Source organism: Sus scrofa, chromosome X (assembly GCF_054392235.1).
Source record: "Sus scrofa isolate SSC_HxYL_T2T_F1_AM1 chromosome X, Sscrofa_HxYL_maternal_Yorkshire_Landrace_v2.0, whole genome shotgun sequence".
Taxonomy (NCBI): Eukaryota; Metazoa; Chordata; class Mammalia; order Artiodactyla; family Suidae; genus Sus; species Sus scrofa.
Genome location: NC_139401.1, coordinates 116,911,259 through 116,933,465, shown reverse-complemented (window position 1 = coordinate 116,933,465; position 22,207 = coordinate 116,911,259). Strand labels below are relative to the sequence as shown.

Genomic DNA, 22,207 nt, shown 5'->3' with positions numbered 1-22,207 from the left:
GGAGCTGGCCGGCTTAGCTGTCCAATGCCCACCCGGAGCTGGGAGGAGGAGCCTGCGTAGAGTGCGTGTGAAGGGAGCAAGGGGAACGGCCCGGGGCCCTTGGTGTTTGACCCGTCCGTCGGTGCGTAAGAAGAAAGGAAAGGAGGCGGCGGTCCAGAGTAGCGGTTGCCGAAATGTTCCGGTGTGGAGGCTTGGCGGCGGGTGCTTTGAAGCAGAAGCTGGCGCCCTTGGTGCGGACGGTGTGCGTCCGAGGCCCGAGGCAGAGGAACCGGCTCCCAGGTGATTGACCCATCCCGGTAACCCCCACCTCGAAGTCCAAAGGCCTGGGCTCCAAAGGCTCTCTTTGCCTCTCAGTCCTAAGCCCACCCCACCCCCACCCCAGGGGAAAAACTAAACACACTCACAGTCGCTAAATTCCGAGGTGGAGAGATCTAAACTGTGAGTTTCGCAAATCGTGCTGACCTGACCTTCAGGGGATTTGAGCCCAGTAGTCGGCTTGAGGCCTTTTCCTGGGAGGCTTTGCTGTTCGGGGATAACAGACCAGCTGGCTGTCTCCTATTGTCCGATGCCACCTCGCAGCCACCCCCAGTTGGCCTTTTTAGAGCCGTGAGGTCAAGTCGACTTTGTCGTTTGTCGGTTGTGAGGCCCTAAGCAGGACGTTTAAGCTCGACACCTCAGGTCCTTTTGTAAATGAGTATATTGCCTGCCTACCTTCCAAACCCCACCTGTGATTCATAGATTTGAGCGCCCTGAGAAGCAGAAACAGTGCAATGAAAGTAAAGAGTCAGTCGGCTATGCGCCAGACACCAGGAAGAGTTGGCCCAGAATTCATTTGACATGTCTGGTCAGTGGAATTCTTGCTGGTCTCTAATGCTTCTAAGAAACAGTTTGCAGAACGCATTGCATTTGCCCTCCATGAAGTTGTTTCATCAAATGTTAGAGCTGGAAGGGATTTCGTGGTAAAGTTCAACCCATTCATTTTATAGATAATAAACCGAGGCAAAGACAGGTGAAATTACATGCCCAAGGTCACAAACCTAATTAATAGGCAGAGCAAAGTATAGTTTTCCAGTCTTTATTTCCCTAATCCCCTCGCCCTAACTCCACATTGCTTTCTAAAATTTGACCTCAGAAGGTTAAGAATGAATGCGGTTCCCCTTCAGCCGGTTGTGCATCAGATACCCTTGAATGTATCCAAGCTTATCTCGAGCCTGCTAATCTTCAACCTGCACAACTTCAGAGGGGTAAAGAATCATCTACCTGTAGGAGGTGCTGTTTTGTGGGTTTTTTAGTCAATAATCTTTGAATGGCCACCTGAAGATATTCATATTTGCAATGTGAGAAATGATCCTTGAGGCCTTTTCTTTCTTTTTTCTCTTTTACTTTCTTTTTTTTTTAAGGGCTGCACCCAAGGCATATGGAAGTTCCCAGGCTAGGGGTATTCGAAAGTTGCCCAGAAATTTACACAGAAACTTAAGTAAGCTGAAGATTTTCATCTACACACACTGGCCTTTCAAACTTTATGTACTTATTTTGCCTAAATTGTTTTGTGGGAAAACTAAGAATTATTGGCAATAGAGATCCTGAGGAGGAGTTCCTGCAGTGGTGCAGTGAGTTCGGAATCCAACTGCAGTGGCTCAGGTCCCTGCAGAAGCTCAGGTTTGACCCCCACCCCCCGCCCACTGAGTGGGTTAAAAGATTCCCTGTTGCCCTGCAGGCGTAGCTCGAAGCTAAGGCTTGGACTCAGTCCCTGGCCTGGGAACTTCCTTAGGCCACCTATGCTGCCAATAAAAAAAAAAAAAAAAAAAAAAGGAGTGAGAAAAAGAATGTATATATTTATGTATGACTGGGTCACCTTGCTGTACAGTAGAAAATTGACAGAACATTGTAAACCAGCTATGATGGAAAAAATAAAAATCATTAAAAAACAAAAGGAAAAGAAACAACTCACAATTTTTGCCAGCATTATGAAATCTGACCAAAAACGTTCTCATCAACTAAGTATGGATTTACAAAGGTAAATTGGTTTATTAGACATTTGAAGGTGGTTAGTAGTATTAGAACTGAAGAATACAGAAAATGTTCTTTTCCATTGCATGACTTTGTTTGAAAGCAGTCTGCTGTAGAGTATATTCCGACTTCTTGACATATCCATCCATCTCCTTGTGTATACTTATTCTTTGTCTTTTGGCCAAGCACCGGAGTGTAACGTTCCCTTTAGCAGTGGGAGGAGATGAGGTCACAATTTCAAAAAGAAATGATTGTCATTTTAGGGATTAACCTTGTCTTGTGGCTCGATTTACTAATTGCTTTTAATCTGATTTCTTTTGCACACAGTAGCATTTACCATGTTTTTGCATAGATCAAGAAGAAGCATTTTTTATTGATATGCCATTTCCTCCTCCTTTTCCCCCCTTCCTCCCCACTAGTTCTTCACCAGGATTATAGCAAACTTTAAACCTACCTTGAAATGATCTCATCCATATCTGTCACCATTGTCAGGTTCGTTTCCATTATATGTTGCCTTTTGCCTTAAAACCATAATTGCTACTATTTATTTATTTGCTTAATTTAGATGCTCTGCCTCTTTCCAGCAATGATAGAAGGGAATTAATAGTCACCACTTTATGACTGCATTCAGCAGTGAGGAGCAGACTGGCTAAGTAATAGAGTAATAGATATTTTCTATTCTGTAGTATTTTATTTGGTTGCCAGACATTGTGCTGCCCATGTGATCAAACTGATCACTGACCCCTGACCTGAGGGTCGAATGTTTGAACATGTTTCTCTGTTCAGAATCCTTCTCACCTCACTAAAAAGGAAACTGGACTCCTTGTGGGCAAGGATCCAGACATCTGGACACCACCCAATGACACCTTTTTTTTTAAGCCTAGAAGATGAGCCTTTACCCACTCTTTCTGCTGAGGCAAAGCTTTACAGAAGAAAATTTTAGCAAGTCAACCTTTTCTGCCAACCAATTAATATGTTGTATTTTCTAGATACTTTCTAATATTTTAAGGGAGTTGCTGTGCACTGTAACTCTCATGTTTCCAAAAGTTGCCTCACTGTGTAAGTTAAATGGAGGGCCAAGCCCAGCTGTACTGACTGAGAATCTCCGGGAGAGAAACTTGGGAATTTATATTTAACAGGCCCTTTGATGTCATTCATATGATCAGGCAAGTTTGGGAACTATGTTCTGAATGAATAATGACTCTTTCCCTTCTGTTCCACTGGCTGAAGGATTAAAAAAACCAAACTGAACAACCTTGAGTCTCTTGTGATTTGTTTCAAGCTCATTTACTAATATTCAGAATAGTAGCAGCTATTCTTGCCTCCTAAACTGTACACTGCCTGAGGACAGCAGTTATGTCATATTTATTTTTGAGTCCTCAGCATTTTGGGCAGTCTCTAGTACATGGGAAATTGTCAGTGACTGAACCTTACTAATCTGAAGGACTTAACTTTGCAGAATAGAGGTGTTTTTTTTTTCTGTCATCTAAATCATTTTTCTTCTGGTTCCTTTCTACAGAGTGGTTCACACCAGGGGCACCTAGCTACAAAGGACAAATCACCTAGGCTTTTCCTCTCCTGTGTTTTATCCCTGTCAGAAAAATAAGTTTGACATTCAGAAAATAAGATTCAAGAGCATATAGACTTCTTAACAATTTGAGATTCCTAGGTGCCTCAGTTCTATAGATATATTTCTGGAAAAGGCCTTCTGGGAATATGGGAAAACAGGAGATTATGAAATCTACAGAAATGAATTTGCTGATTTAGGTACTGTTCTAGTGCTAGTCTGTGGTATTTGAGGTTACTAATTTATTATTAAGTAACCTGTAGTAAATGGGATCTGGCTAAAACTTCTTTGTGAAGAATTTTTCAAAATGTTTAGTCCTTATCAATAGAAGATTTCTGTTTCCTTATTCATTAATTCAAGAAACATCTATTGAACAAACACCTACAAGAATTGAATCCTTGGAGTTCCCATCGTGGCTCAGTGGTTAACAAATCCGACTAGGAACCATGAGGTTGCGGGTTCAATCCCTGGCCTTGCTCAGTGGGTTAAGGATCTGGTGTTGCCATGAGCTGTGGTGTAGGTTGCAGACACGGCTCAGATCCCACGTTGCTGTGGCTCTGGCATAGGCCAGTGGCTACAGCTCCGATTTGACCCCTAGCCTGGGAACCTCCATATGCCGCAGGAGCTGCCCAAGAAATTACAAAAAGACAAAAAAAAAAAAAAAAAAGAATCCTTGCACGATATAATGAATATAGACATTAATGTTGTATTATAATATCAGACTTGCTAAGAGACTAGATCTCGATTATTCCAACCACTGAAAAGAAGTGATAATTATATGACATGATAGAGGTTCTACTTACCACTAAGATGGCAATCGTATTATTATATATAAATGATCAATTTTTTTTTAAAAAAAGAGTTGAATCCTAAGTGTGAGGAAGAAAGTGCTGCCTCTGTATGTCTGGTTTGACTGCAGAAAATCTAAAACAAGTAGCCTGGGCTTGGTTTAGCGAGAAGTCTTAGCATTAGTAAGACAAGTGAAAAGACATGTTTCAGTCATAATGTAAAACTTCCTAAAACTTTGAGTCTATGGGGGAAGGTGTGGGAATAATGTTATAGATAAAAGAAAAAAAGAAATTAGGGGGTTTATGTCATGGTGCAGCAGAAACAAATCTGAGTAGTATCCATGAGGCCACAGGTTTGATCCCTGGCCTTGCTCAGTTGGTTAAGGATCCAGCGTTGCCATGAGCTGTGGTGTAGGTCGCAGATGCGGCTCAGATCTGGCCTGGCTGTGGCTGTGGTGTAGGCCAGAAGCTACAGCTCTGATTAGACCCCTAGCCTGGGAACTTCCATATGCCACAGGTGCAGCCCTAAAAAGACCAAAAAAAAAAAAAAAGGAAAAGAAAATTGGAGGGAAAATATAAACATCCATACAACATTATCACGTTTACAAAGTTCAAGTCACTGCGTAGGGTATGTAAAAAGTTAGCTTGTGGAAGTTCCTGTTGTGGCTTCATGGTAAGGCCCCTGACTAGTATCCATAAGGATTCAGGTTCAATCCCTGGCCTTACTCAGTGGATTAAGGATCCGGTGTTGCCGTGAGCTGTGGTTGTAGGTTGCAGATGCAGCTTGGATCCTGTGTTGCTGTGGCTGTGGCATAGGCTGGCAGCTGTAGCTCTGACTCGACCCCTAGCCTGGAAACTTCCATATGCCTAACAAACTAACTTTTTTGGCTTTTTAGGGCTATACCCTAAAAAGCTAAAAATAAGTTTGTTAGTGATAATATTGTATTATATTTCAAGCAATAGTTTAAATGTTAACCCACTTTTTAAAAAGTCAATTTGCTTTTTAAATGTGGTGGGTTTTTTTTTTGCAAAACTGAGGCAAAAACTGCTGAACTTACCCAAATCTACACTCTTAGTTTTATTTTTGTGAAAAGCAAGCAAAATCAGAATATTATATTGAATTATTATAGTTAAACAAAGTTGCTATGATTTCTAGATTTAGGATCTTCTAGAGGGATAAATGGAATTTTAAAATATTTATTTCCATTAAAGAAACTAGGGGTGGAGGTAAGGGACAAAACCAATTTTGTCGTACTAAACTCAACCACGTGGAAGTTTTTCTGCTCAGTTTCATTTTCTAAGCTCTTGAGAGTTGTCAGTTTCTATTTCTGAAGCTTCAGTATTTTTATGGACTTCTGAAAATCAAAAGCTTGCTCAGATTGAGATAAGCTTCTCTACCCTTGCACATGTTATTTGATGTTATTTCCAAATATTAGCCATTTTATTTCATGTTGTGATGAAGGATTATAAAACAGGTAAGAAATAAAAACAGAAAAATACATTTCTAGTTTTAAGAGTATAGGCCCATAGTGTCTTATCTATAATTTTAAAATGAGACTAAAAATCAAGTTTTTATAACTCATTTGCCAGTTAAACCAGACCTGAACTGGAGAGAAGCTACCAAGAATCTTTTCTTTATTCCATTCATTGTGATTGGTCATAGAAACATTAATGTGTGTGACTGGGTTGCTGCCCCTTACTGTGCAGGATGTCGCTTGCTAAATGGTGTATGCACCAAATACTTAAAACCTAACAATTCTAAGTTCTGGAATGCACACATTCCCAAAGATTTCAGGTAAGAGACCGCAGCCCTGTACTGGACCTGTTTTTACCCACCTCTGAGCCCTGTGATTGTGAAAGCAAGGGAGGAAGTTCCCCATTTCTAACCTTTGCAAGTACATACGGAACAGTTAACAGCACCATTCTGTTTGTCTTTAAAAGCTTGATCAGACCAGGAACACATCTACTTGCCTCTAGACCAGTGATTCTCAAGGTGCAGACTGGCAGCATCGGCATCACCTGGGAACCTGTTAGAAATGCAAATTCTTGAGCCCTACCCCAGATTCTCTGACTCAGAAACTCAGGGGTAGGTCTGGCCGCCCATGTTTTAACAAACTCTCCAGAGGATTCTGATGCACGGTCAAGTTTTAGAAGCACTGTTTTGGATCAGGATTGGCGAACTTTTTAAAATAGACCTTTTTTTTGACACATGAAAATTATTCAAAATCCACATTTCAGTGTCCACTAATAAAGTTTTATTGGGACACAGTCACGCTCGTTCATTTAAGTGTTGTAGCTGCTTTTGCACAACATCAGCAGAATTGAGTACTTGCAGCAGAGACCTTGTGGCCCGCAAAGCTGAAAATATTTTCTATCTGGTTCTTTACAGAAAGTTTGCAAACCCCTGTTCTAGGTCAGTAGTCAACACGAGGAGCATCACAGGCAGAGAAGGTGCTGAGACCTTCCTTCTTCATTTGAAAGTACCAGCATCCTCCAGGAGAAGGAAGTCTATGAAACTTACATTTCCTGTGTGAGCGTTGTTACCATCGTGATTGTTACATAGTCCTACAGAGTTTTTACATCAACATAATTTTGTTTTGAGGGACTAAGAGCTAAGTAGCTGGTGGATTTTTTTTTTTTTTTTTTTTTTTTTTGTCTTTTGTCTCTTTAGGGCCACACCCACAGCATACAGAGGTTCCCAGGCTAGGGGTCTTAATTGGAGCTGTAGCTGCTGGCCTGCGCCAGAGCCACAGCGATCTGGGATCCGAGCCGCGTCTGCAACCTACACCACAGCTCACGGCAACGCACGATCCTTAACCCACTGAGCAAGGCCAGGCATCGAACCCGCAACCTCATAGTTCCTAGTCGGATTCGCTTCCGATGCGCCATGACGGGAACACCAGTTGGTGGATATTTGAAATTTATCATTCTAAAAATATATAGTTTAAAATTCTTCAGTTCTTTGGGAGAGATAAAATCACCTAATTTTTTTTTTTCTGTTTCTCTTTGAGCTTTACCATTCCTGTCTTCCAGGATACATTACCTTTTCACATAAGACTGAACTGTATCCTGGCTAGATGGTGTTGCAGAAGTTTATTTTGTGCAAGGTTGGAGCCCACCAATTAGATTACTCTTTAAGTGGTTGTTAGAGTGTCCCAGGTAGCCTGTAGTTAACTTGTTATGCCTGTCTATTCAGTCATCTCTGTGTTGATTTCATGTACAATGAAGCTATGAAGAGAAGTATTTGATGAACTGCCCGTGTGTTTTTCATTACTTTTTCTAGAAGCTATAAATCCCTCCCTGACAGCATTAAATTGAACTCTTTAAAAAACTACAAAAAGTTGGAGTTCCCGTTGTGGCTCAGCAGGTTAAGAACCCGACTAGTATCCATGAGGATGCGGGTTTGATCCCTGGCCTCACTCAGTGGGTTAGGGATCTGGCGTTGCCATGAGCTGCGGCATAGGTCATAGATGGCGGCTCAGATCTTGTGTTGCTGTGGCTGTGGTGTAGGCTGGCAGCTACAGCTCCGATTCAGTTCCTAGCCTGGGAACTTTCATATGCCATGGATGCGGCCCTAAAAAGGCCAGAAAACATCCAACAACTTAAGAGTGTGCATTCTGATATCTGTTGTATTTGTGTGTACGCTTTTGATGATTTTCTTTCTCGATCATTTAGCAGTGACTATCACACAGCCCAAGAGGCAGTTAGTTAAGTCTTTACTTGTACAATGCATTGACGTTCAGTTATAAACATGTATTAACTATTTTATTTTTGTATGTGTGTGTGTCTTAATAAATTGTGTTCCTTAGGCAACTTGTTCCAGCGATGGCATGTTCCTCTAGAACTCCAGATGACAAGACAAATGGCTAGCTCTGGTGCATCAGGGGGCAAAATCGATAATACTGTGTTAGTCCTTTTTGTGGGCTTATCAACAATAGGAGCTGGTGCATATGTAAGTAGAAAAGCAGCTCGTGTGAAGAAGCTGCCAAACAGCTCCCATTAATAGACTCAGTACTACTCTGCTTTAAGACTTTTACAACTAATTCCCCTTTCTCCTTTTGGAAGAGTTTCTAAAAAGCCTTCTTTAAAGTGCCTACTGTCTAATATCCTATGAGAGCCAATTTGGGAATGACTGAAATTTAATCTCACATTGATTATCTTTGCTCTTTTTACTTGTCTTTTTACTCTACTTGAAAGCCTCTGCATTTTTGTAGATTTGACTAATCCACACAATTGTATCTTTTCTCTTGGATGTGACACACTAACCTGTGAATAAGGTCAAAATACATTGCAGCTCCTTAGCACAATATTTGATTTTGACCCATTTGTCAAATATTTTTCCTTAGCTTGGGATAATAAACATCTTAAAACAACCACCTTCAATCCAAAATACTAAGCATTCCTGAAAAGAAAACTATCCCTGACTCTCACCCAAAGACTAAATTATAGAAGTAGGCCTAGTATCTCCAATTTTAGGATGGAGCTTGTATGAGGTGAGAAATATGGTTTTAACTGCTGTATAGTATAACACAATAGTATCTCCTTAAATGAACTGTGATGAGCTTAGCTGGTCAGAGAGGAATTATTCTGTGGGCATTTTTTTTAACTTGGCAGGGTTTACTCTAAGCAGATCAGTCTAAAGTTAGATCATATAAGGCTGAATGAACCAATTTAGATAACACCTAGTAAGACTTGATTGGAAGAAGCTGTTTTTTACTTATTGAGAGCAAATGGTTGCATGGCATTATAATTTTAGTTCTCTCTGCATTGGTAAGCCAGTGAACCTATCTTGATCACTAGGTTGAAAAAAAAAGGGACTTGAAAAATTTTGGAAGTTACCTAGATCATGGTTCCCTGACGAAACTCCCAAAAGCACAAGAAAAGTAGACAGCTCTTGCCAGTTGTGAGTTAAATCAGAGTAAGAAATAGGAGAGCTCTGTCTAATCAGAGACTTTGATGAAATATACATTCTCCTCCTATCCTGGAGCAGCATTTTTTTTTTCTTTTTTAGCACAGGGTAACCAAAAATGCTTCCCTGCTTTTGTGTTGAATGTTTCTTCATTAATACTTAGTGCTTTTTCTATTTCCTTTTGTTTCTTTCTTGGCCTTATCTTTACCTACAGTTGTGCAGTGTCATCACCTAGGATCCCCTTCTAGATCACTAGCGTCTACAGGTGCTTCTGGGAAAGATGGCAGCAGCCTAGTATACTTCTTAATTGTAGGAGCAACAGTCACTGGGGCAGGAGTTTATTATGTAAGATACTTAACACTAAAATGTATTTTGGGGTAGGGTGGGTGAGACCATGGCACTAATGAAAACCTGATCCATTAGTATACAATGAAATATTCACAGCATGTGCTTTCTAGGTATTTATTAAAGGGACATTGTCAGTCACTAGGGAGTCCTCAAATCTCATTAATCAAACTTCTGAGTCTTACCCAACGTATCTAAAGCCATACATTTAATGGTTATTATAAATCCTCATCTTCAACCCTTTCTTTGAAACTTTTGCCAATTTCATGATTCTTTTTTATTGTGCTAAATTATATTGTGCTTTAGTGCTGCATACCTAACAAGAGAGTCTCAAAGAGTAAACATTGAATAAGCAAGTAAAGGTAACTTGAACACCATCCATTTTGAATCATTTTAGGTAAAATGTAATTTTTGTGTTTTGTGGGAAACAATAAATTAACCCTACTTTTATCATGAAAAGGCATTTTATTGAATGCTTTGGAGGAGGCCCAAAAAGCCATGGCAATTACAGTGTTCTCCCCACCCACTCACCCCCAGCCTCTATTTCAAGTAAATTCCCTTGGCAGTGTCCCTTTTGTAATCTGTAAACTAGTGGCTGAAGTGGTACAAGCTAATGCATTCGTGAAGGTCGCTTTTGCCTCTCATTCCTAACTCAGATACTACCCTCTGAACCTTAACTTTTCCATTTCATAGCTCTCAACTTTTCCCATCAGTTCCACCCCATTCATTCCAATATAGAATTTAAAGTGTTTGCATCTGATATGTTGGTGACAGTTGAAACTTATTAAACCTCTGGTTTATGTTGCTGTACCAGAGTTGGATGGCCTCCACAGAGCGGGCCAGGCAAATCTCTTGATGCCAGGCCACAAGACAGGGCTGCTTCCTGTTGCTTTGAAATGTCTGTGAAGCACGAGTTCCTCTCAAGCCATTCAGTTAAATGCCTCATTGCCCTCTGTGTTTATCCAACACTGGTAATAATAAAGCTGCTATATTATAGTGGTTTCAGGTTAAATGATAAGCTTTTGTCTACCTACAACTGTTATCAGACTATTTTGTATAGTTTTTTTAACTAGCTTTTAAATTATTTAAAACATGACCTGAGGTGGCTTAAATTTGTCAGTGAACACAGCCAAAGTGGCCTTGAGAATATTTAATGAGGTTTAGTATTTGGGCCCTTTGCCATTGTTCAACTGATAGGACCACATTGCCTCACTTAGAAAATGAACTGTTTGCTTTCATAGTCCTTTAAGTTGAATAAATGGCGCTATATTCATCTGTTTAGAAAAGTTGTCTGCTAATATATTTCATAAATTTGTTTTTCTTAACCTGACATGTATTCATGTCACTAACTGGAAATCTGTGCACACTGGGGAGACAGAGACACTTGGGGGAAAGGTGAATTTTTATTTAGTATGTCTGTAAACTCATTTTTATATCAGAACATTTACTTAAAGCTAAAAATATAAATAGATCATATATGTATATAAATATATGACAAGCTTCTTTCTTGTCCTTTCCCCACAAAACCTCAAGATACTTCTTGGTCTGCTCTTCCCCTCTTGTGTGAAGCCACTAGGAGGTGTGAGAGGGCTTAGGCTATTTCTGGATATCCCTCTCAATGTGAACGTGACCCCAGTGTATTTCTCTGTTCACTCACACTGACCAGCGTAAGCCATCTTTTTAGGTAAAAGTCCCTTTCTTAAAATAAATATTTTAAAGGAATGAGCAAATGCAAGACTTGTGTATAATATCTGATGTCAAGATAAAAAAAACTTTCTTGAAATGAATGTCTGTTTACAAATTCGATGAATTTAGTGGTAAATTCAAGGAATAACCATTGTCTTTTAACATAGAATACTTAATTTTCTAGTCCATTCATGTCATATGTCAGATGTTTCTAGGCTGATAAACATCAAGCCTTATTGCAGCACATTGCCTAGTGGGCTGCTTTGTAAGGGGTTCGTAGATGTATTCTTAGAACATATTTTGTGAATACTGCCTCTCATTGTCCTTATTTTCTCTTGCAACTAAGTAATAATCTGAGATTTCAGCTGATCTATGGTCACTTAAATTCCTGTCTTGTTGACCCTTTGGGGTAAAGTGCTGTAATAAATCATTCTTGCCTACTGCTTAAAAAAAAGTCTTCAGTAGGTTCCATCCCAGGCCTACACATGCTGCAGGCATGGCCAAAAAGAAAAAAATCTTCAATAAATTCTGTTATATGTTAAGAGAGAAACATAGTCAATGCTAAGGAACTCTTTTCGAAAGACTAACGAAGAGAGTGCATTTGAAATAGGATGGGTATTTAAGGGAAGCATTTGACCCTTAAGTATCTGAGTGTCATAAAAGGATAGGTCCTTGAGGAAAAGGATGAGTTACTCTCTGAGACTAGAGTACTGGCAGTCAGGCTTCAGGGTGTTATCTGAGGCCCCAGCGAAACTTGACACAAGGAATTCTTAGGTCCCAGCTTCCTACCCAGGGCCACATGGATTGGTTTCACAGCTAGTATCCAGCATAGTCCAAAACCCCTTTTATAAACCTTAGCTCTTCCTGGCGCTTGATTCTTCTAGTATAAAATGTTTTTCTTTTTCCTTTAGCTGTATCTTCAGAATTAAATATGAGGACAATTCTTCAAATAGAGCCTAAGGAAATCTGAAACTGGAACATTATCATCTGCTTACCTGTATTCTTTCCACACCAAGTGTGTACACCACTCAATATTTTTATTTCTTAAGAAAATAATTTTGCTTTGTGAGTCTAAGATAGAACTTACCTCATGTAGACAAAAGCTTCTCATTTAATTGAAAGTTAATGAATGTTATTTATGGTATGCACTAGCTAGCTGTATGATGAAATACATTTTCTCCATGTTTGGATCTGCAGGCCTACAGGACAATAAAAGATAACAAAAAAAGATATAATGAAAGAATTGCAGGATTAGGGCTGACACCAGAAGAGAAGCAGAAAAGGGCCACATCATCTGGTGAGTATGATTTGCGACTCTCTCTCTCTATAAAGGGAAAGCTATAAACAGTTTGGGTGCTGTGCTCTGTGGGTATCTTGTAGACATGATCCTGTGAGACTGTTAAGCTTCCGGAAACTCTGGGGTTACTCCAGACCTTGGTGCAATTTATTATAGTGTTTGGCTGGAATTTGCATTCGAGAATAAAGTTAATGATGGTCAAGGCAAGCTTTAAGTAAAAAATGCCAGCTTGGTGAGGAGAAGAGGTGAAGGCCTTTTTTTTTTTTTTTTTTTTTTTTCCCAATGAGGACATTCTTTTGGTCTATTTTGTTCCCCTTTTGAGTCTTTGGAGTTTTGAGTTGTTAAAGATATATTTATGTTCCTAGGGCACGTAGTGCTAGCCATCACTTCCATCCCACACGTCTGGCTTGATTTTTCAGGGAGGAATGTTTTAATCCTTTAATAAGCCTCACAACTCTGGGTAGGCGATTTCCATTGCTTATCTCCCTAAAACCTCCTTGTTCTTGAACATTGCTTAATAATCCCCAGTTGTTCTGCTGGGTTGCCCCCCTTTATGGCTAACAAAAGGTGAAATTGAACTTGATATTTTCCTGTTGTTCATTAAGAAATCAATGGGAAGGGCAGAGCTTTCTAATATATTTTAGAAATAGCAGAACATGTAAGGTAGGTTCTAGTTCTGAGAGACTTAATGAATGAATGACACTGGCCAAATCAGTCACCTCTTTGGAGGGGTATTGTTCACTTATGAAATAAAGAAGATGCTTCCTTTTCCCATCCTATGAGAATGCAATGGGAGTTCCCATTGTGGCTCAGTGGGTTAAGAACCCAACTAGTATCCATGAGGATGTGGGTTTGAGCCCTGACTTCGCTCATTGGGTTAAAGATCCAGTGTTGCCGCAAGCTGCAGCATAGGTCACAGATGGCGGCTCAGAACTGGCGTTGCTATGGCTGTGGCGTAGGCCTTAGCTACAGCTCCGATTTGACCCCTAGCCTGGGAACTTCCATATGCCACAGGTTCAGCACTAAAAAAGGAGAGAGAGAGAAAAAAGATAGTGCTGTGAAAGTTGATAAGATTAATATAGCTGCATTGTTTTGCTAGCTTTTTTATGTAAATGATTGAGTCAAGTGCAAAATGATATTTTTTTTAATGGTGGCAAGGAGTCATCTGAGACTTTAAAAAAATTCACCCTATCTGGTCTTTTGCTTACAGCTCCAGAAGGAGAGCCGGTTCCTCAGGTCAGGGTACCAAGTCATGTTCCATTCTTGCTCATTGGTGGAGGCACTGCTGCTTTTGCTGCAGCCAGATCCATCCGGGCTCGGGATCCTGGGGCCAGGGTAAGCTACACACTGTATTGCTTAGTTAGCCTAGAGAGCACAGTCTGCAAGCACTTAGCCAGTGTGAACACTTTGACATTTACCTCTTAAATGACTCGGCTCTGATTGGTATCATCATTTTTGTGTCGAAAGGTGCTGATTGTATCTGAAGATCCTGAGCTGCCATACATGCGACCTCCTCTTTCAAAAGAACTGTGGTTTTCAGATGATCCAAATGTCACAAAGACACTGCGATTCAGACAATGGAATGGAAAAGAGAGGAGGTCTGTGCACTTATGTAAAATGGGCCCAACTAGCAGCTTCAACTATGCACAGGGAGGGGGTCAGGATTTTGCACAAACCACGTGCAGTGCATAGGACACATGGCTGCACACCAGAGTCCACTGTGGTATATACATGATGCAGCTTAGACGCAATAACAGGCTACAGCGGCAAGAGTCCTGGATTCTGTTAAACAGGTCTACAACAGCTGAAGATGTAATTTTGGCCTCTGAAGTACTAATGCTCCTGTGTCCAGGACCTTTATGGTAGACTTCTCTGGTGAAGAGCAGCACTGTCTGTGTTGTCACTTCTTTACACTTGCCCAGGCATGTTCCATAAGAGCAAAAAAAAAAAAAAAAAAAGACCCTGTTCCGCAGCACTTTGGTTGACACCCTAGTGAGCATTCATAATGGCAGGGCCTAGAGTGGGAACCCTGTAAGGAAGAACCTCTTTATTAAAATGTTTACATGAGAGACTTGGAAAAACAGGTCCAAAAGCCCTTTCTTTTTAAAAGACTCCTTGGGGAATTCCTGTTGTGGCTCAGCAGATTAAGAACCTGACTAGTATCCGTGAGGATGCAGGTTCGATCCCTGGCCTCGGTCAGTAGGTTAAAGGATCTGGCGTTGCTGTGTAGATTGCAGTCTACATCAGCCGGTATAGATTGCAGACGCGGCCTAGATCTGGTGTTGCTATGGCTTTGGTGTAAGCTGGTAGCTGCAGCTCCGATTCGACTCCTAGCCTGGGAACTTCCATATGCTGCAGGTGTGGCCCTAAAAAGACCAAAGAAAAAAGACTCCTTGGATCTCCTGAATCCAGTACCATGTTCTTTGGGTATCATTTTTTTTTTCTCATTAGTGGATCCCTTTGACACTGCATGAAATTTTCCTAATCTACCTGCTTCCCTCACTTATCATGTTCTATTCTCAAGCAAGATGCATACTTCCAATTATGTTACCCATCATTTAACTACTATCTCATAGTCAATATCTGTTATTTGAGGCAAAATCATCTCAAGAGCTAGACCTAGTTGTCCATTGACCAGTTCCATTCTGGACAGTTCGTTTAGGTGGATACGTGAATACCAGCTCCTTGGACACTCCTCTTGTTCTAATTTTGAAATGAACCTAAATCCAGAGCAGAGTTCCTCAGCCTCAGCCCTATTGACATTTAGGGTTGGATGATCCTTGTTTCGGGGGCGGGGGGCGCTGGTCTGTGCATTGTGGAGTGTTTAACATCATCCTTGGCTTCTACCCACCTGATACCAGAAATATCCCCCCCAAGGCTGTTATAGCCAAAAGTATCTCCAGGCGTTGTCAAATGTCCCCAGGAGACAAAATAGTCCCCAGTTGAGATCCACTGGTGTAACATACCTCTGTTTAAGTCATGACCAAGATTTAGTGGCCTTGGAAACTTACTTTAGAAAATGTTCCTGGAGTTCCCGTTGTGGCGCAGCAGAAATGAATCCAACTAGTAACCATGAGGTTGCAGGTTTGATCCCTGGCCTTGCTCAGTGGGTTAGGGATCCAGCATTGCCATGAGCTGTGGTGTAGGTCACAGATGTGGCTCAGATCTGCGTTGCTGTGGCTGTGGTGTAGGCTGGCAGCTGCAGCTCCAATTCGACCCCTAGCCTGGGAACCTCCATATGCCACAAGTGTGGCCCTAAAAAGCAAAAAGAAAGAAAAGAAGAAAAAATTCCTGGGGGTGGGAGGATGTGCTTGGGCTGTGGAATGGAAATCCTGTGAAATCAGATTGTTATGATCATTGTACAACTACAGATGTGATAAATTCATTTGAGTAATAAAAAAAAAGTTCCTAAAATTTTCTATGGTTGAAACAATTTTACTAAGGTCTGGGGGAAATTGAGAGCAGTTCCAGGTACTTATAACATTTTCTTCCTTTTCTCTGTATAGCATTTATTTCCAGCCACCTTCTTTCTATGTCTCTGCCCAGGACCTGCCTCACATTGAGAATGGGGGAGTGGCTGTCCTCACTGGGAAGAAGGTAAGCTGGTAGGCTGCTTCCGTTGTCAGGCTCCCTATGTGACCATGTGGGCACTGAGCATGGTGACTTGTATTCCCACTACCACTTAACGTCTGTCCTGCCACTGTAGTTCATCAAAGAAATATCACGTCATTTTAGATTTCATATTGCCAGGCTACACTAATGAGCATGTCTTCCTGGGGAGAGCACTAGTTTCAGCTCAACTTTCCCAGGGAAACCAAATCATTGGGGACTGTGACTCTGAAGCTACTCCTTCTCCTGATTTGCTCCTCTGCCCTTCCTTCTTACTGTCTTTCCACACTCACATTTCTTTGGGATTATGGATGACAAGAGATTGACAAGTGTCTCTTATTCAGAACCGTAAAATAGTTCAGGCATGACATCAGCATGGAAAATATTATTAGACTTTACAAAGGTCAGTGCCTAAATACTGCGGGCAATTACTGGAGGGCATTTAGGGTCCAGGGGGGGTTTTGTTTTGTTGTATTATGTTTTGTTGTTCTTAACAGGAGGTCTAGGGTGTGTTTGCAAACTGATGGCACTGTTCCAGTAGAGAGGGAAGGGTTATCCGAAGGAGCGTAGCCCAGACTAGATGGGATCCAGAGTACAAGTGGAGGCATTGACCTTTGAGAGGGACAGGCCCACTTCTCCTATAAGGGGGTGTTAGGCAGAGAAGACAGATAATATGTTTGTGGATAAGCTGGTGAGACAACATTATGTATTAGATATCCCCTACATGCCCTCTGGGGGCTAACTGTATTAGGCAGCAACATGAGCAGAGCACATAGATTTGCAGTAAGAAAGAAATTCAGTATATTGTGAGAATTACTAGGAAGTGTTCCCAGTATGAAGATGGTTTCAGGGAAGGCTTCCTGAAGAAGGCACTCTTAGAGGATGGGAAACCTTGCAGACTGAAGTGGCAGTCACCGGATTAGAGAAGAGTGAAGAGCATTCAAGTAAAAAAGAATAGCATACACAAAGGCCCAAGGATATGAAAAAGCATGCTTGGTGCTGGGAAACACGAAGCTATAATAGCGCAGAAACCTGCAAGTTAAGGAGTGGCAGGAGATGAAACCAAGAACTTTTGCAGGGGCCCGATGTCGAATGAAAGAGCTGGAGTTTTATCCCGTTGGCACCGAGGAGCTGTTGAGTTTTAAACAAGGACGTAAAACAGTTGGATTGAATTGGAAGTAATCACTCCGTTAGCTGTGAGAATGATAGATTTCAAGGGGACAAGACTAAACCATTTTGGAGACTTTTATAATAATCCAGGAGAGAGATGATGGGAACCCAAATCAGGGCAGTCGTGGTAGTGATGATGATGAAGTTTTAAAATGTTTGACATGAATTGTGTCATTTTATCCTCGCAATAATCTTAATGAGGAAGATACTACTATTATTACTTCCATTTTATAGGGAAAGAAATTAAGATCTAAAAGAGGTTAAGTAGGAGTTTCCATCGTGGCGCAGTGGTTAACGAATCTGACTAGGAACCCTGAGGTTGCGGGTTCCATCCCTGGCCTTGCTCAGTGGGTTAAGGATCTGGCATTGCTGTGGCTGTGGTGTAGGCTGGCAGCTGTAGCTCCGATTCAACCCCTAGCCTGGGAACCTCCATATGCCGTGGGAGCAGGCCTAGAAAAGGCAAAAAAAAAAAAAAAGAGGTTAAGTAACTTGCTCAAGATCACATAGGTAATAAGTGGTAGAGACAGAATTTGAGCCCAGGTCTCTCTGACTGGGGAATTCTGATGCCAGAGCCCAAGCTCTTAATAACATCATCGTATAGCTTCCTAACAGAAAGGTAGTGGAGAGTGGAGAGCAGACTGAGGCCTGCTTAGGAGGCAGACTTGGCAGGGCATGATGACTGATTTGCAGGCAGAACAGGAGGGACAGGGGAGGCAAAGATGACTTTCTGATTTCCAGCTTGTGCGGTAAATGGTGGTACACCCCCAGCTGAGTGAGACATTGCAAGAGGAAGACCTAGTTTAAGGGGGGGATACAATTTAGTTCGAGACAGTTAAGTATGACGTGGAGTATCTGTGTGGAGATGTCCTGAGGGCAGTTGGATACATGACTAACGTTCAGAGGAGGGATCTGGGCTCAGATAGAGTTTTGGGAATTATCCGCATACATGTAGGAGTTGAAACCACAAGAGTAGGTGAGGCCTCCCGCAGAGAACTGAGAGTGAGCAGTTTGAGAGTTGTGTAGAGGGGTTAGATTGAAGAGGGAGCTTACCAAGGACAAATCAAAGGCAGCTACAGAAGCTAATCATCCATCCAATCTCAGCTTATGTCGTTGCCCCCAAGCCAGAAAGCTCGATTGCGTGCACTGGCCATACATTTCTAGCACTACCTGTACTGTCATTTTCAGAGCATTTCTTTTTTTTTTTTTTTTTTTTCTTTTTAGGGCTGCACCTGTAGCACATGGAAGTTCCAGGCTAGGGGTTGAATCGGAGCTGCAGCTGCCAGCCTACACCACAGCCACAGCAATGCCAGATCCAAGCCACATCTGTGACCTACACCACAGCTCACCTACTTAACCCACTGAGCAAGGCCAGGGATCGAACTCTCATCCTCATGGATACTAGTCAGGTTCTTAACCCACTGAGCCACGACGGGAACTCCTCAGAGCATTTCTTACTCTTGACTTGTCACTCTTGATTATAGCGCTTGCTAAATTGTCTTGACTACTACACTCCGAAGACAGGAAGGTATCTGTTCTCTCAACAACATGTCCTCAGCACTTAGCACAGTCTCTGATACATACTAGGTGCTTACTAAATATGTTTGAATAAATGGTCTCACCGCTGGTAAGGAGCGGAGCAGAGACAAGAACTCCAGTCTGTCTGACTCCAAAGCTCAAACTTCACCATAAGGAGTAGGGTGCAAGAGGGCGGGTGCTGTGGTTCCCTCCCATTGCCAATCCATAGTTTGGATATTCTGCCGTCGCCTCAGATTAGTTGGAATGGAACAGCCCAGTGGGTAAATAGAGAAAATCAAAGGCAAGGATAGGAGTTCCCGTCGTGGCGCAGTGGTTAACGAATCCGACTAGGAACCATGAGGTTGCGGGTTCGATCCCTGCCCTTGCTCAGTGGGTTAACGATCCGGCGTTGCCGTGAGCTGTGGTGTAGGTTGCAGACGCGGCTCGGATCCCGCGTTGCTGTGGCTCTGGCGTAGGCCGGTGGCTACAGCTCCGATTCAACCCCTAGCCTGGGAACCTCCATATGCCGCGGGAGCGGCCCAAGAAATAGCAACAATAACAACAACAACAACAACAACAACAACAACAACAACAAAAAAGTCAAGGATAGGTGACAGTAGGACTGAGAGAAAGCCAAAAAGGAAAAATGGTGACCAAAGAGTGGGATGTTTGAAGTAGAAGTTTAAGGAGTTCCCGTCATGGCTCAGTGGTTAACAAATCCGAGTAGGAACCATGAGGTTGTGGGTTCGATCCCTGGCCCCGCTCAGTGGGTTAAGGATTCAGCGTTGCCATGAGCTGTGGTGTAGGCCGGCGGCTACAGCTCCAATTGGACTCCTAACCTTGGAACCTCCATGTGCTGCGGGTGCAGCCCTAGAAAAAACAAAAAGGCCACAAAAATAAAAAAAATCTTTAAAAATGAAGTAGAAGTTTAAGAGATAGGATTCTGGAGGTGGCCCAGAGCGAAAATATGAGCCGGATGCCGAGGACTTTAGTAACTGTGGAGGAGTGACCAGGAGCAGGCTGGTTAACACCAATTTGTGGCGACAGAGGTCAGCGTCCCTCAGAGGGGATGAGGGCACAGGAGTAACCTGAACCAGCAGCAGCCAGCACCCTCTCTTGGCCTTGTGCTGGGGAGGAGTGTGGCAAATGAGCATTTCTATGTATCAGCTGTCGCGGGGGCCGGGGAGGTGCTTCGTTTTAGTGAAAGCTAGAAGTTAGAAGAGAAAGCATCCTTCGGAATCGGTGAGGATGTAGGAGAGTTGTTAAAGAAACAAGGGTTCCAGAGAGCCAGGCAGAAAAGCATCCTCGTTCTCCATTTCCACAAATTGGGTGGGAACTTGGGGACAAAAGTGACTTACTCTAATGTTGGTTGCTTAGGAAGTTAGTACCACTTGAAGAAACAATACCAGAAACTATAGTGCCAGCAATTACTTAGAAGTGGTTTCTAAGGATCAACTAAGGTCAAGAACTAACTCATTTCATTGGGCTAATAGGTACAGGGTTCTTTTGGGAGGTGATGGAAATGTTCCAGAATTATATAGTGGTGATGGTTGCATGACCTTGTGAATATATTAAAAACCACTGAATAAGGGAGTTCCCCTGTGGCTCAGTAGATTAAGGATCTGGTGTTGTCACTGCTGCAGCTCAAGTCACTGCTGTAGCATAGTTTCAGTCCTGGGCCCAGGAACTTCTGTATGCTGTGGGTGCAGCCAAAAAAAAATTAAATTAAAAAAATAAAAACCACTGAATTGTACACTTTAAAATGATGAGTTTTGGGAGTTCCCTGGTAGCCCCAGCAGTTAAGAACTCAGCACCATCATTACTGTGGCTTGGGTCACTGCTCTGGCATGAGTTCAGTCCCTTGCCTGGGAACTTCTGCATGCCATGGACATCGCCAAAATGAATAAATAAAATAGTGAATTTTAGGTTGTTTGAATTGTATTTCAATAAAAAGTTTTGAAGCTAAGTTACCTCTGTGTCTTTCTACATGTGTTTGCGTTTGACTGTACCAGGTAGTACAGCTGGATGTGAGAGGCAACATGGCGAAACTTAATGATGGCTCTCAAATAACCTATGAAAAGTGCTTGATTGCAACAGGTGAGTATTTCTGGAGATGGCTTTCTTCCCTGAAATGGCCCATTCAAGATTTGGTATAAAGGCATTACTTAATCTTAAAAAAACTGAAACCCAGGCTCTCTGAAGTGGATATCTTCTCTTGGCGAAAGCTTGGCTAACTACAGGCATCTGATCAGCAGCCCCTCTGGGTTGTCCTTACTGCTCTTTCTGGTAAAGGCATGGATGAGGATTGAAGAGGACTGCCTTTTTTTCTCTCCTTGCTCTGCCTCTGCCCTCTACCCTCTGCCCTGTGTCCTAAAAGTGATAAAAACTGTACTAGTTTCATTGCCAGTTCCAATCAGAAGTCAAGAGAGGGGACTGAAGCAGTTGCTTAAACAAATGTGGCCATGCTTCCTGGTGAATCCTCATGAGAAAGTAGAAGAGAACAGGAAGCAAAACACGAGGCCTTCTGGCCATCTACGGGCAGGGTGGGCCCTTTGAAGACAGACTCTCCAATCTGCTTGGAAGTTGATCAAAGCCCACTGTGGGGCGAGTGGGAGGAAAACACCGCCTTGTGTCCTGTTGATGCTGCTGTGGCACCCGCAGGAGTGTGTAGAGCTCAGTGCCACTGTTGTGCGGGGGATGGCTTGAGCTGGCCCTTGCTCGTTGCGCTAAAGGGTTTTTCTCCTCTTATTTCCAGGAGGCACTCCAAGAAGTCTCTCTGCCATCGACAGGGCTGGAGCAGAGGTGAAGAGTAGAACAACACTTTTCAGAAAGGTGATTGCTTTAGTGCTTTCATTGTGTCGATTTTGAAGAGGTAGCATAATCCTGTGGTCCCCAAGTACCCACCCAGAATTGGGAGATCCAGGTTCTATCTGCGGCTCTCTGCAGACTAGTTATCTGCCCTTGAGCAAGTCACTTCCTCTCTCTGCACCTCACATAGCTCACTCAAGGGTTTTAAGTTCCTAGGAGAAAAATACATTAGTGTTTTTTATTGCTTGCTATGGTTCCCTCCAGTTGCCCATCCACAGTTGTGTTTTCCTGATGCATTTGAGTCATCGGAACTCCTTATAGCCCCTTAGCATTTTTCATTGCAAGTGCTTTTGTGGAGACTTTGGGGAGAAAAGTTAAGAGTATTTAAGTGGGGGAGTTCCCATTGTGGCTCAGTGGGTTAAGGATATGGTGTTGCTGTGAGCTGTGGTATATAGGTTGCAGACTCAGATCCCCCACGTCACCATGGCTGTGGCCGTGGCCGG

At 42.4% G+C, this 22,207-nt stretch overlaps 1 protein-coding gene and 1 long non-coding RNA gene across 5 annotated transcripts in view; one reads left to right on the top strand and one right to left on the bottom strand.

Moving 5' to 3' along the window:
* Positions 1-19: 19 nt before the first annotated feature.
* Positions 20-4,244, bottom strand: LOC146394781 (uncharacterized). The gene is made up of 2 exons (XR_014835856.1): positions 1,667-4,244; positions 20-1,083 (listed from the first exon to the last, which is right to left on the bottom strand). It is a non-coding gene; the product is annotated as an uncharacterized LOC146394781 (long non-coding RNA).
* Positions 24-22,207, top strand: part of AIFM1 (apoptosis inducing factor mitochondria associated 1) — a 37,733-nt gene continuing 15,549 nt past the window's right edge. For 2 of the 4 annotated variants that reach the window (XR_014834577.1, XM_021079475.2), the window contains exons 1-8: positions 24-279; positions 9,489-9,619; positions 12,503-12,602; positions 13,813-13,937; positions 14,070-14,200; positions 16,109-16,199; positions 20,909-20,993; positions 21,652-21,728. Coding sequence is in view for 2 of the 4 variants with exons in the window: in XM_021079475.2 (XP_020935134.1) it covers positions 174-279; positions 9,489-9,619; positions 12,503-12,602; positions 13,813-13,937; positions 14,070-14,200; positions 16,109-16,199; positions 20,909-20,993; positions 21,652-21,728 (846 nt within the window). In the remaining 2 variants the exon portion in view is untranslated. 4 annotated transcript variants of the gene reach the window in all.